The following is a 15,357-nucleotide window of genomic DNA, read 5'->3' on the forward strand; positions in this document are numbered from 1 at the left end:
CTTTTTTTTTTTTGTTGTGTGGTAAACTGGAGAGGGGCTGAGCTGGTGGACTCCATGCTGAGTTCATGGTAACCATGAGAGTCATCAATAAGAGCGAGCGGGGCTGAAAGGTTTTATGACTCCAACAAGCTAAGAGTGTGTGTGTGTGTGTGTGTGTGTGTGTGTGTGTATTGTGGGTATTAAAGTCACTACAAACTCCCCCATACAGCTATAACTGGGAACAGCATGTGAAAAAAAGAGATGGCCAGCAGTTTCATCCAGAGAGCTGTGGTCCTGGGACTTAGAGCAGCCCTTTAGAGTTTTCCAGTGCAGTAAAATACCAAATACTGTTATTTCTGTTTTATTTTACTGAGTACAAATGAGAAAAAACTGTGTCATCAGAGATTAGAGCAGTTTTTATTAGGACCTTACTGGTATTGCTCTGTTTTTCCAGATCATGTTCCTCAGCATGAAGCATTTTGAAGCTGCTGCTGTTTAAAAACCTGACTTCAGCCCAGCCAGCCGTGTTTCTGAGCCTCTTGTCTTGCTGCTAACGCTGAAGTCACTCAGGCACCAAGTACACAACGATCTGCCAGAGCCCCCCGCTGTGGCCAGCCCAGCCCCTTGGGGGGTGGTTCAAAATGGCTGTCTCCCTCTTCCTGGTTCCCGATTAATTACAGCCTGGGCAGGCAAAGCGGTTGCAGGCATCTTGGGTGGCGACTTCAGTCCCACTCACTCTGACTCCTGCTGTGCACAACTCTAGCAAGACACTTTATGAGGAATAAAACACAGTTTGACATCTCATACTGGCCTCATGTTCTCTTATCAAACACCAAAGTGAACCTGTGACGCTCATAGTTCTGTTCTGAATGCTTATACAAACACAGGCTTCAGACTGCTCTGAATACTCTGTTTGCAATGATTATTTTTACCTTTTTGGTCAGTATGATGCTGATGTGGTGATGTCACGGCTTTGGCTGTGAGTACAGAAGCGTTGCTATCATAGATCAGCATCATAGGCCGTGCTTCCAGTGACAGTATCTGATTGACCAATTTGATGTCTCAGCAGCAATTAAATGAACTATCAATGAAATTATGGAAAACATTTATGGCCCCGAATATTGAATCCATGTGATTTCATTGATGACTTTGCCTTTAGAGCTCGGATGTGAATTTCTTTGCTACTAGGAAGAATTAGTGATCGCATTGATTTTCTGGGAACTACTTTGGATCATTAAGCAGTTGTACAGGTTGCCTGGTGTGAGGGAGCCTTTCTGCAAATAACCACACAGGTCGTCTCAGACTGACTGCAGTGACTCTGAGCAAGTGACAGGCTTGTAATAATAATTGTCTTATTTTAGATCACCAACACGTTTATATAAGCTTGCACTGATGACTGCAACTCCTCTCTTTGCAGTAGGGGACTCGACTCAACTGGTTGCCAGCTGGTTGTATTGTGGTTCTATTCCTATATAAAAGCAAGGTTGCTGAGCTCGTGTGTCACGTTGTAGTTAAATTAAGCCCTGCATCAACTACGTCAATGTTTGTGGAGGAATTGGTTTCAGATCTGTGGGGTTGTGGGTGCAGGCTGAATGTGAGAAGTTAATGTGAACTGCTGTGTATTTGCAGAGCAATAGCTTTGTAAATTTTTTGCAGATGGCACCTGACAGCAAGTGGTTGCCGAGCTGGTTAAAGGTCGATCTGTGGTCATCTCTGGCTCCATCACAACCGATGAGCAGATGTCACCTGTCCAGTGTTAAAACAACTGAAGAGAATATGAAAGCTTCTCAGACACCGAAACACCGAACATCTGTTTACCATACTTACAGACACGCGGTTAAACTCTGGAAAATGATCACGGAGAACAACTGCTTTATCTCATGTTGCTTGTTCATGCTAAACGTAATCTGCCAGGAATTTATGGGATTTTATGACATCGTTTTTCCTTGTGGAAAAATCTGGAACCGGGAGAAGCGTGGATTCTCTGTGGGAGTCCTCTATGTTGGCACGGCCGCTGTTCCAGCATCAGTACCAGGATCTGATGTCAGCACAGACAGATTTATTGCTCATTTCCTTCCGTTATTAAGTCATGCTGTGGTACCCGTATAGTGATGTACGCGATTTCCCTCACACCGTGTACCTGTGTGGTTTTTACAGCTTTCGGTGGCCCACACGGACGACTGGGCGCGCTTTGCCCGTACGCTGATGGAGATTCGTGCTAACCGTGCTGACGGTGAGGAGGAGGGGCCTATGGAGCTGGCTTCATAGAAAAGAAAGACTCCAAAACCAAAGTGGGCGGATCCAGAGACCTGGTGTGCTTCTGCTGGTGTCAATGTAGCATGTGCTTCTCACTCACTTTGGGTTTTGTTTCTCCACGTTTATGTTCCTCTCTTGTTTGTTTTTTATTGTACTTTTGCATTTCTAAAATCAAATTGTACCGATTTGTTGTTATTTATTCGTCCAACGACTTCAGGTGATGCGTCGCTTGCAACTCGTGAGCCTCCAGTATATAAAGAGCAGCAGTCTGTTAGCCTTATGGAGGTGTGTGTACTGTAACAATGCTTCGCACTACTGTAAAAAAATAATAATAATGGAGCAGGTTTCATAGACTAGTCATGTTTCGTTTCCATGTTCACTTTATGTTGTGCTTCTTTTTGTCTGTAGTAAGCCTGCATGCAACGCATTCCCAAAATATTCCAGATGCAGAAATGTGGGGTTAACATGGAGCGAGGTTATCACACATGGAGCTGCTTTATGTCAGTGTTCGAGTCGATGCGTCAGAAGCTGAATCGAGTGGTCCTCTGTACTCAGTGACAGCTTCAACTGTATATTATTTAATGAACTGTGACGATTAATAAGAGGTATATTGTAATTCAGAGTGATTGCTGTTCAGCCTGCTAATGTTGACTATTAAAGCAGAGCCCAGGAGCCGCTGTGTTGCTTTCATTTCCACCTCCAACCAGGAAGTAGTACTGCAAATAAAACCTCCACCATACTTACTAATACAAGTGTCTCTTTACTCCGACCACACATGTTGCTGCCATACGTTCAGTAAGGCACAATTATTACACACCACATGTAGCTCCTACAGTCTCTGCACCGTACAAGTTTAAATACAGAGCCATGGCACACGCACTCCTTCATATATTTCCACATCTGCATACATTTAGACCTGAACCCAAACATCTTGACAGCGGTGAACATTATGTACGGTCACAACGTTAACGCCGCGCCTTTTACATTCAAAACTTCTTTCTCTGGTCGTATTCTTCTGGATTCATTCGACCATAAATCGACACAGTTGAAAAGAGCAACTCAATCAAAACAGACGCACACATATGAAAATATGTCTGGATTTCTAATATATACAGAAGTGCCACATTTACTGTATTTTTTGTGTGTAGCTGGTTTTATGATCATGTGATTAATGTGCTTTTGGTTATAAAGCAACACAAAAGGAAGACACTGGAAAAAGCTGCAACAGTAAGTAGCCACCGATATTTAAAGAAAGTGTTCAAGTGTATTTGTGCAAGCCCTTCTGCTGCTGTGTGCATACTGTGTACGAGTTTGGAGTGTAAACCTAACTAGTATAACACAACACTGTGAAACAAACACTGCGTGAGCCCTGTAGCAATTACACACTTTGCTAATCGGTGAGATCGCATATAGATGCTTTTATACAATAATTAGAACAAAATAACTTCAAATACTGTGAAAACTAAATGGACCTGATAGTTTCTCGGTGCTTTACGTATGAAAAACACTTCAGCTCCCCCCCCCTCAAACACACACCCGTGGAGGTTCAGGGGGTGCTCACGTTGGAAGGGGCCGCTGCCGTCGGCACCGTGTAGCGTGGGAGATGGAGTCCAAACTTGCTCTTGATGCCAGCGAATGTGGCCACGGCCAACCTGAAGCCTCCGATGTGGTCGGGGTTGGGCGCCGGCAGGCTGATCCGAGACTTGGGGGTGGGCTCGGAGCCAGCCGGCTTTCTGTGGTGTGTGGAGAGAGAGAGATGGAGGAGAAAGTGAGGGACATGATGAGAGAGAGAGGAGCAAAAAAAGAGGTAGAGACGAGGAGAACGGAGGGAACTGTTCAACAACATAAACACTGCAAACTGTTAACGCACAGGGGTTTTATTATCATCATTATTAAATCTTAAATTAATATTATCATTCGAAACGCTGTTCGCCACAGAAATAAACAATCTTAATAGAAAATCAAAAGCGGAACGGCTCAACGGTTCTCCCTGAGAGCAGAACTAAATCAAATCCCTCAAAGATTTCACGCCGCGCTCTGTGAATCGCTGCCAACACAGACAGCAAGAAAAGGATCTGCTCGGGTCCAAACCGCAGCGAGCTTTCACTGGATCTGCAGCTGATTTTGTGTCGCTGTGAGCGAGCGGGGAGAGAGGGCGCTACATGGAAAACGAATGAGCCGTCCGACCAATGCGTGCATGTGCATCGCGGTGTCTGCTGTCCATTAAAAGGAGGCAACCCAAGTTCCCCAACGGGGTTTAGAGTGAAGGAGTGAATTATTCTTGACAGTGACCTTCATGAGAGGAGGATGAGGCTCTTTGAGTCCCAGGAGTGGGGAAACGACACGCTGAGGTCAAATGGGTGCTAACAAAACTTGTGTATTTGAGGAAACTGTCAGAGGGACTGTGTGACATCACTGTGTGCTTGCATTCAGGAAGAAAAAGGCTTGTTATTGTTTCTGTGCGGTTGAAGATACTTACGGTCCTCCAAAGTCGATATAAAACCAGCGCTGCAGGAGTTCATAGGTCACCAGTGTCACCCCAAACTGAGGCGAAGAACGAAACACTCGAGCTGCAGTGGAGAAATGTGTTTATTTTAATTAATAAAGACGCAATTTACACAAACGCAGAACCAGATTGGTCAGTTGGTTTGGCCAAAATCCTCTCTGAGATGCAAGGAGAGTGAAAGTGTCTGTTTATGCTTTATGTCTTATGATCAAATCAATGTAAATCTATTACAAGAATTGTGTTGTAATTGTGTTTGACTCCATGAGCGTACCTCCAGCTCCTTTCCAGAAAGCGCGGGGCCCCTCTTCTCTGAGAATCTTCCAGAAGCAGTCCATCAGGCCGCTGTAGGTGGTCTGGCCAGCACGCGCCGCCACCTGTAACCGTGTCTTGATCACGTCTGCCGGGGTCACCAGAGAGGCGGCCGGCATGCCTGCAGAAAGAACTCGAGAGCTTTCTAAAAGGTCGGAACGTGTTTGATTCTAAACAGAGCGCACAAAATCCAAAATCAGGCCCAAACAAATGAGATGATGTGCAGAAAGCAGCCATCAGCGATTTATTGAAATCTTGCATATCTTTGAAACCGCATCTCATCGAGTGGATTTTTAGCCGTCTTTGTTCCCCTTTCTGAAACACGTCATCTTGGATCTTTACCATCTTGCAGTATGTCTGCAGCATACATACACTATACACAAGTAGGGGCCAGCTCCTATCACTTCACCATCAACCAATCCAGGCCATTATTTAATCTCTACCTTTTTTCTTCCTTTCCTCTCTCTCCCACTTTTCCTACAGCCGTTTGAAAGAGGCCAGACAATGGACGGTAATGAGAGAAATGCACACTGTGCCCCGTGTGCCGCTCAAAGTGACTGGCTGACTGAAGGGAGTGACTGCAAGGCCCCCACTCCAGCCACTTCACTCATGAATGGGCCCAATCATTGATGGCTCGGTCATTACCATCAACTGCCCTCTTGACGATTTACTCTGACTTCTTGGTTTTTGTAACGGCAAAACGAGCTATTCAGCAAGCCTGATCAACTCGGCATTAGGTAGCCGACTGGGACCCAGTGGAGACTGACCACCTGCACTGAACTGAGGAGAGGAGCGGAGAGGAGAGGAGGGGAGCAGGCAAGATGTCTGAATATATATATATATATATATATATATATATATATATATATATATATATATATATATATATATATATATATATATATATATATATACACATATCTACACACACATAAAACTGACTATCCTGAGACTTTTAATTCAGATAAAGGTAAACTTTAAACTTTTAAAATCATTTGACAGAATAAAAAGAGTCTTGATATACAGATGCTGAAACAGAACTTTATCCAAAATTTTAAAAAAGATAAACCATGATGACAGCATCTTTATCTCTACAAAATGTAATCAAACAAAATCCCCCACACAGTATGGGATCGACATGAAAATTGCATAGAAACAGCAGAGGTGTAGCTACAGGGGGCCCCAGCCCTCCCTGAAATTTTATTACCTGCTACTAGGGATGTTCAAGAAACCATACTGCCATGTTTTATGGAAAGAAAACAAAAACAAACAAAAAAATCATTGCAAATCAACTATATAATGTTATATAATATAAAGTCTGCAAAGTTTAACTGTTTAAGTTTTGAAAAACATGACTGGTTTTATATTCACATACACTAAATCCTGAAACCTGACCCCGAAAGGATCAGTGAGACACTGCTCTTCACTTTTACAGTCATAACTAGACTGGATTTTGAGAGCAGCTGAATCTTGTGCTTTACTTTGCAGCCGTGTCTGCTAAAGCATTACTTCTGGAATTAGAAGAACACCCTGCTCCCAAACCAAATATCCCACTAGCTGTGATCTGGTTCTTGGTCCCTTCTGTGCCATCTCACTTAAAAAAGAAATCTGCAAGCATTAGAGACAGACAGAGCTCATGGGCTGCAAAACAACAACAAACGCAAAGAAGTGTTTTTGCGTAGCTGCACACATGAGCAACAGGATAAAGGACGTGAAGCAGGAAAACGAGAAAACTGCAGTGGACTTCTCTAACCTCAAGACCTGTGGCTGTGTGCCACTTATGTAAAACGGGAATGTTTCCAAGCTTTAAAAGTCACGAAAAAAATCATTATATTTGCAAGCGCTTTAGCTACAGTATCTACAGTAACTTGCTAACATATCTAACAACTGTGGGAGCTAAAAGAATCTCCTGACATAAAAACATGAATAATTTTCACCAACTAAAAGCAACTTTAGGCCTTAGTCGCATACTGTGTGCCTGACTGTTTTCTCTGTCTTTGTTTTGAGACAATGACGCCTCACACTTTCTCTTCACTTCCTTCCTCTGGAAGAATCTGCGTATTTTCCAAATATTTGAAATGATCTTCACCTTTTTTACTTAGTCTTAATGGCTCAGTCAGACTAGAGTAAAAATAAACCTTGGTTAGAAAAAGAAATTAGTTGTAGCAACCAGCTGACTGCAAGAGAAGACAGGTTGGAGGCAACCTGTCTACAAACCATCGCAGCCTGACTCAGACTGACTGCAGTCACTCTCAGGTAGATGGGCAAATGTTTGCAAATAACTGCTGCCAGATTGCCAACAACACGCTGCAATCAATCTGAGTCAGTCTGGGTTGATAAGTGCAAATCATCTGCACTGTGTCTCTTTGCAGTAGGGGGCTCAAGCCAACTGGTTGCAAACAAATTTGTAAATTTCTGTTTTAATTCTCTGAGGTTCTGGGTGGAGTCTGAATGTAATTAGTCGGTGTGCCTTTATATGTAAGCAGACAGCAACAGATTTGCTAATTTTGCTACATTTGTCACAGTTAATTGCCGTATTATCACAGAGAGACAACCTGCCAACTTGACTCCAATCAAGTGCAAACTGAGAGCAGGCTGTCTTATCGATGTTGATGCACCAAAGTGGCTTTTGAGACAGCGCTGACTGTGAGCGGTTGCCGACCTGGTGTCCAAAGCAAGGTTCAAGTAAAACATTCAATTTTCTGCCGGGAAACAATTAATATTCCCGCCATATTTCACAGTGACAAAACAAGCGAGTGGATATTTCTTACACCCCCACAGCTCGGCCAAAAATCCCCTCCCTCCAATATTTATCCCATTCGGAGCTAACGCGAGCTGGAGATGTCCACGCTACATTCTTCACAGACCAGAGTAATGCCTAGCTAAATAATGCTGTACAAACTGAGCGTGTAATTCAATTTCCTGTGCTGACTGTAAAACACTAATTGCCAGAATGCTGCAACCGCTGATAAATATATGTGAAAGAAGGATGATAAATGCGTCAAAGCAATGAAAAAAATAAAGAAGTCATGAGGCTCGTTTCAGTCTGTGAGCCGTGGCTGCCAGTCTTGCGGTGAGAAAGTAAAAGTTGGAAGCGAGGCAGGATTTATGATTTTTTTCCATGTTGCCTTGCATCAAAAAGAGAGTGCTGCTGACACATCTGAGGATTCAAAATAAATAGTCAGCCGTTCATGCCAATGCTGTAAAGCTTTTGAACTTGGCAGGGCTGTTATTAAGGATAAATCAAATATTTAAGCCTTTCTTTGGTTAAATCATCTTTTTATGCAATGGATAAAGCTCTTAAATCATAACTGATTGTTTTGCTGTTCCAGTTCTCCTACAGGCAGGACGGGACTGTTCACCCTGCTTCTTTAACAGAGCAGTACGCGCGACCATCTTTGTGCATGTGCATGCGTGTACAGTATATGACGACTGGAAAGCCTTCATCCCGGCCCGGTTGGCTGGCAACCGAGGCGCTTCCCTACAGCACAGCTCCAGAAACCCCAGTCCCCAATCACTGAGCTCTAATTAGCAGCTACCGCCATGGAGCCTGCGGTCAAAGGCTGCCTGGCTCCCAAACTCCGAGCTCTGCTACTGTTACTGCGGGCTCGCGGACGTCTGAAGCAAGAGCAGAGCGAAACCTGCTCTCGCACTTTGTTCGAAACGGCCAAAGATTTTATTTCATAAATGTCAGGGCTGTGCACGTCGCATCGGGGGCAAAGCTTTTAGCCTTTCGGGCTCGCTTGGAATGGTCAGTCACTTTATAAGCCAAAGCACTGGTTTTCAAGCCAGGGGCAAACACTAAAAGGCTAAGCTATTAAAATGCAACATGGGACTGTGTAGACTAAACAAATGACCTGCAGAGAACTTGCATAAAACATACCATCTGAGATCCAAACAGTAATGGGTAATGGCAGGTAATAAAAATGTATGCTGTACTGTAACATGGCCGGTTATAATGGTGGTGTAACAAGGGGCGATCCAACAGTGCTGTTTTACAACTTTACAGAAACTGCAGTACATATTTATACAATATAAATATATACACTCACCAGCCAATTTATTAGGTACACTTACATAGCCATTTTCTAGATTCCCACACACACAGCACTTTAGCTGCACACCCTCACACTCTGATGCACACAATGATGGCTGCCATCTTGCCCGTGGATACCTCAACACGCACAGTAATCTGCCTGAGTGTACTTTCACCTCCTGGAGGACCCAGGGGTCAAACCACTGACCTTACGTTAAGTAGATGACTCTACGGCTTAGAGTCAACAAGGTGCTGGAAATAGTTTCACCACATCCCAAAGGTGCCCTGGTGGCTCGAGATCTGGTGGCTGTGGAGGTCATTTGAGTACAGTGAACTCACTGCAATGTTCAATAAACCAGTTTGAGATGATCTGAGCTTTGTGACATGGTGTGTTATCCTGCTGGAAGCAGCCTGAGAATATGTATGTACACTGTAGTTGTAAAGTGATAGGATCGCTCAGGTAGGCTGTGGTGTTTAAACAACGCTGAACTGCCACTAAGGCGACTAAGATGTGCCAAAAATATTCCCCACACTATTAAATCAACACCAGCAGCACGGACTGTTAGAAAGCTGCATAGATCCATGCTTTCATGCTGCTTATGCCAAATTCTGACCCTACAGTCTGAATGTCATAACAGAAATCAAAGCTCATCAAACCAGGCAACCTTTTTTGAATCATATAGCATACACGTGTGTATGTGTGTAATATGTAATCACATTGTATATTGTCCTCTGATAGGAGTGGCACACAGTGTGGTTATTTATCTGCATACTTTGAGTTGTCGTCACATTCCTATCAGCTGAAAACTGTCTGTCCCTCCTCCTTTGACCTCTGACATCAACAAGATATTTTCACCCAGAAAACTGACGCTCACTGGATATTTACTCTTTTTCAGACCATTCTCTGTAAAAGAGAGGGCTGTGTGAGAAAATCCCTGCAGATCAACAGTTTCTGAAACACTAATGCTCAATCTGAACTTCAGCAGGTCATCTTGACCATTTTTACATGTGTGCATGCATAAAATGTGTGCCAGTAAGTGCTTACTATGCAATACATATACATATAGATGCAGATCTGTTTGGAGGTACACCACATGTGCAGGGGTCAGACATTAGACACTCTTCATTTGACAGTGGTAGACAGTGATTAAAATATATTAAAATGCACATACAGCAAAAGCACATATAAAATCAATGCTTTCTATTTTAATTCAAGCACTCTAGCCTCTGATCTTATATACAAACTACTTTTTACCTCTAAATTTTATACTAGTTTGTCCTTCCTTTTATTTTGAAGTGTAAAGGCTCCAGGGGATGGACGTACTTTACCTGCCAGAGCTCCGGCAAACAGCATCCTGGCTGGCCCTATTCTTCCATCCTCCTCAGTGAGGTAAGCCTTGGTGTGGGCGTAGCAAGGGAAGTAGATAGCCGAGAAGGGGATGTCCCGCAGAAAACAAGCCTTGGAACCCTAAAAAGAAAGTTAGCGAGATACTTTGGGTCAAAACACCGGGTTAAAAGTTGAGCTCCCAGAAGGAGAAAACAAAGACAAGAATAAACACAAAGGGGAGCAAAGAAAGATTAATGAAGCTCAGGGGATTTAAACCTTGATTTCTGGCTGAGTTCTCTGAAAATAAATTGCAATTTCTAGCCACAAAATTAAACAATCTGTTCCTGAATCACATATCCAAGCATCAACTGATGTTACCACCGTTTAAGCTACTTCCAAAAGACCCCTGCAACTCATGAGGCAGAATGAAATGTGGGCCGAAAACATGGCAGAAAAATCATGTCTCTCCATATGCAAACGATCAGTGCTCTCAGCGGCAGGTGAGGGGGCGGCTCCAAACGCAAAGCTATGAAAAAGAAAAAAAAAAACCAAAGCAGAGGAAGGCAGACTGGCTGGCGAAGATGGATCCTTGTCTGCGACTGTAAACAGTACTATATCATCAAGCCTATAGAGTTTCCTGCTGTACTTTAAACCTGCTGGCTCACTGCCAGCTTTTTGACACAGCAGCTACAGTCAACAGAAGGCGTTTAAAGACCTCGCCAGAGTCTCCCTGTTTTGGACAGGCTTCATTTAACTCCCATGGGATAATCCTTTGGTTCCTCCCTGACACATACACACATACATACAGAGGATTGGCAGATACCTGGGCTATCTCTTTCCCTCTTTTTCTCCTCTGGCACTGCTTGTTTGCCTGTCCCTCCTGGCCGAGGCCCATGTGGCTGCTGAAAGCCTCGAGATCCTATCGAGGCAGGACAGACAAGCAGCGTCACAGGGACTGGGGATGAGAAGTTTGAAAAGCAGGTTTAAGGTGTTCAGTTGGGTAATGCACTGGTGGACCAGAGACAATGAGCCGCTTTACAGTAGTCCTTTAATACAGAGGTGAAAATTAAATGATTATTTTAATACAAAAATAGAGCCCGACCAGTATATGGATCAACAGATTATCGGTTGATATCATCAGTATTATCGATAAAGGTATTTACAACAAGTGATAAATAGAATTTTTTTTTTAAAAAAGACGAGGAAATAACACCATCCAACAATTTAACGATGCTGCATAGTTTCTCCATCAGGGGGCACTCTACAACTTTCCTGTTGACAACACACATGCGCACACAAACTTGTTGTAACCATAAAGGAACTTTATTTTTAAATTCAAGTGTCATAATATTTTAGTGCTGACTACACCTAACAAATTTCAGGGAAACAGGATTTTGAAATCTCCAAATATCAGTCCTAAAAATCTGATATCGGTCAGATTCTAACACGAAATCCAAAGCTCTTACGTTACTTGCAGGTAACGTGATATACAGTAACTTCACATACATGAAACATTATCTGGTTCGATATCCCTACAGTGACAGCTTCTCCCACGGATGAATGGTGGCGCTAGAGCGTTAGTAACCATACCAACTGGTAGCTCCACCAGCTGAGGGTGAGCATCAGGATAATTACCCTGACAAAGGCAGCTCTGTGCCTGGGTGCAGCCCCTCCGGAGCCAGCCCGTCTGGGGCTTGCAGGCTGGAGCGCGTCTCCTCCCCACCTCTCCTCCACCACCACCATCGCCGCCAACACTGCTACTGCTTTCTCAATGCACTTTGTCTCCTCTCTGTGCACCGGGAGACGAATGCAATTAAGTATGTGCACGAGCATGAACACATACATGCACTGGCACTGCTAACACAGCGTTTGGCGGCATTTTCACAAACAGGTGAATGGAGACAGCAGCTATGTGTGGACACACACCTCACGGTCATAAATTACCACCCAAACACGGTGACAGGTAGACAGAGACGTGAGGAGGCTCCACGGTCTTTTACAGCCTCGTTAACAGAACCCAAAGGTTTGTTTGCAAGTTGCCACAGCAGCAGACGCATGGACCAATCACTAAATAAATAAAAGGAATATTAAAGTAATAGTCTAGTGCAATAAATAATCAGCAGACATATCTGAAAAATAGTTTACTACCTGGAATTTAAGGACAGACATGCTGCCACACACCAAAACAAAAAAAAGTGTCATCTTATTTAAGTAAAACATGACTAATTAATGTAACCACAGGTATTAGATTGACATTTTCACAGTTGATTGCGTTTACAGTTGAGGTAGAATCTCTCCCACCAAGCTCCATTAGGACTTATTTATGTAACTCAATTAGACATGCTCTGTTTCACCCCCGGGACTAATGTCCCTGTCAAGCCAGTTAAGCTGCTAATGTTAGCGTTAGCCACAGCTCATTCACTGGCTCCCCCCAGCTCTTTCTGCTAACATCTCACTGCTTCAAACAGACCAGGGTTAGAAGTCCAAATATTTACAGGAATAGTAATTATTGAAAAAACAGGACATACTCTTTGTAATACAACAAAGATTGCTAAATTAGCAACAAGTTATATGCTCAAATAGTACACTATAATTTTTAGCCTTGCGCCACTGAAAAATACCAATTATGGCAATTAAGGTTAAATACAGCTTTTAGCATAAATTGTGCCGTTTGTGGTTCTCAAACAGACCACAATGAATTGTCAAATTAAATGATAGCTGATGTGGGGTAAGGTAATGCGTATAATTGAACAACAGTTAATAGAAAAATCACATATGATTTAGTCACAACATTATTAAGGAACAATAGATTGTTGTGAAGTTGCAAGGCCAATCAAAAGAGAAAAGACAATCTAGGAGCAAAGAAAAACAAATCAGCCCGAGTTTCTGTCTCTTTCAACTGCATCTGAAGACGTACGAGTTTTAAATTAAAAAAACAAAAAGCTGAATATCATCCCTTCTCTGTCTTGGGAATGATCTCGTGTCTTGTGTTATAATGAACTTACAGATCATTTCTCTAGTCTACACACCGGCAAGTTTGAGTGCGACAGACTGACATAAAACCGGGACTTTCAGATTCTCCTCCCGAGCTAACAGATCACTGTACACACATACTGTAGGCAGCTCCAGTGTGTCCAGTCCACACAAACTACACCGTGACCTTAAATGGGTCCTCAGCAACATTCACTTGAGGGCTTTGAAGAGCTTACTGCAGTAAAGAATTTACACCAGAAATCTCATGGAAACTTTTCATAGACAAAGACCCATGTAAGAATATTTTGATCATTTACACCTTAGTGTGGACCTGAATTAATGACCCTAATCTTAAGTATATATATTTTTAAAAAGCTCCATATGAGGACCATCAAACAAAATATATACTAACTACACCTTCACCTCTCATCACAGAAGTCTTTCCCACCTTGTAAAGCCCAAAGAAGCCCAGGTCCCTGATGACCGACAGAGCGCTGACCCTCGGCCCCGTGGTGATCTCTCCTGCCACCTGCAGACGGATCTTTACTATCTCCAGAGGGTTTGTGAAGATCACCTGGGATCCTCCAGCCTGGAGGAACACATAAAAAACACAAACAAAGCGAACTTCAGAAAAAGGGAAACCCTCACTTTAATCGCTGCAAATTAAACCCAATTTCAATGACGGCTTTGTCTGTGCTTTAACGTGAGAATTCAAGTGTTGCGCCAGATCCACTTAAGCGATTTCATTTCAACATAACGTGCTGAAATAAAAATCATTATGAGACAAAACTGCTACAATTATCTGGCTTATGATGTAATTTTAGCAATGTTGCAGCCTCAGCAACCAACTTCAAAACAAACACGGAGAGAGGAGGAGAGTACCAGGAATATCCAGCTGATGCACGCGAGTCTGTCAGCTGTTTGTCTTCATCACCCAGACCCTGCGGGGACTCTGACCTCTCTTTTTCTCCCTAACCTCTCTTTTCACATCATCCTCCAAACCTGTACTTGTGATGGTGGGCGGGGGGGGGGCACCACCACAGCAAGTTCAGGCTGGTTTCTGTGTCTTTTTGTGGTCAGCAGTGCTTTTAAGTGTATAAGAGGTAGCTGCTGTGAAGGAGTTGGGGCAAGACAAATGGTTAGCTGTGCAGTGGGGGGAGCATGGCGGCCTTTCCAGGACGCTTCGAGACACTGGGAAATGGAGACAAGATTTTTATTTCTTTTCCTTTTTACCCCCTTTCACCAATTCTCCCCGTTTCTTTCTTTGACCTGCTCTCAAAATGATCTCTCTCATCTTGTCCAATATCGTCCGCCTCTGCCAACGGTTGCCAGTGGTTACCGAATCTACACGCAAAAGGGCGGCACATCGCAATTAGATAGCAATCGGTTGCCATGGCGCCACTTCTGTCTTAAATAGGCCTGGTCTGTTTGTTGTTGTTTCTCTCCCTTTCTCCCCCTCCTTCGTTTTGCATCGTTATGAATGATGGATTGTGCTCGTCACCTCTTGCCTTACGGGAAGCTGCAATCTGCAAACGTGAGCACCGTTTTTTGCTTTGAGTCCCCCGGCTTTAAGCATTACCACGTACTACTTAAGAGGAGGGAGGGAGGGAGGACAGACAGAGAGATTATAATCGTCTCATTGAAGGTGTGTGTGCAGCTGCTTTTTTTAAACAACACAAAGAATAATGGGCTACAGCTTCCCTTCCAGACCAAGAGAGCGAGAGAGAGAGGGCTGTGAATAGCAAGAGGGCTGCTGCATCTCACAGCTAACTCTTTATGACTTGTTTTATGGAAATAACCTAGTTGATTACATGCTGGCTAATAGCGCAAGCATTAAGAGGCTATTGGCCCCGGCCTTTAGCAGTGCTGGCTGCTTCAATTGGATTCAAATGAGACTGGAGATGGAGGAGATAGAGATGTTGTTTATTCGAAATGGGTAAACAACAACACTGTTCAGAGAGATGAGCTGAC

General features: G+C 43.5%; 2 protein-coding genes across 11 annotated transcripts in view; one reads left to right on the forward strand and one right to left on the reverse strand.

Moving 5' to 3' along the window:
• dync1i1a (dynein cytoplasmic 1 intermediate chain 1a) overlaps positions 1–2,958 on the forward strand; it is a 69,162-nt gene extending 66,204 nt beyond the window's left edge. For all 10 annotated transcript variants that reach the window (XM_085395564.1, XM_085395568.1, XM_085395572.1 and 7 more), the window contains one exon: positions 2,137–2,958. In XM_085395564.1, the coding sequence (XP_085251690.1) occupies positions 2,137–2,247 (111 nt within the window). In that variant the 3' untranslated portion in view covers positions 2,248–2,958. The remainder of the gene's footprint in view (positions 1–2,136) is intronic.
• Positions 2,959–2,996: 38 nt separating this feature from the next.
• The window catches only part of slc25a13 (solute carrier family 25 member 13), a 54,263-nt gene continuing 41,902 nt past the window's right edge, over positions 2,997–15,357 (reverse strand). The window contains 5 exon segments of the mRNA XM_085395575.1: positions 2,997–3,968; positions 4,715–4,805; positions 5,013–5,171; positions 10,416–10,554; positions 13,835–13,975. Coding sequence (XP_085251701.1) covers positions 3,782–3,968; positions 4,715–4,805; positions 5,013–5,171; positions 10,416–10,554; positions 13,835–13,975 — 717 coding nt within the window. The 3' untranslated portion in view covers positions 2,997–3,781.

This window comes from Rhamphochromis longiceps, linkage group LG22 (genome assembly GCF_057381845.1).
Source record: "Rhamphochromis longiceps isolate RC_006_pf linkage group LG22, R_longiceps_female_GT1.1, whole genome shotgun sequence".
Lineage (NCBI taxonomy): Eukaryota > Metazoa > Chordata > Actinopteri > Cichliformes > Cichlidae > Rhamphochromis > Rhamphochromis longiceps.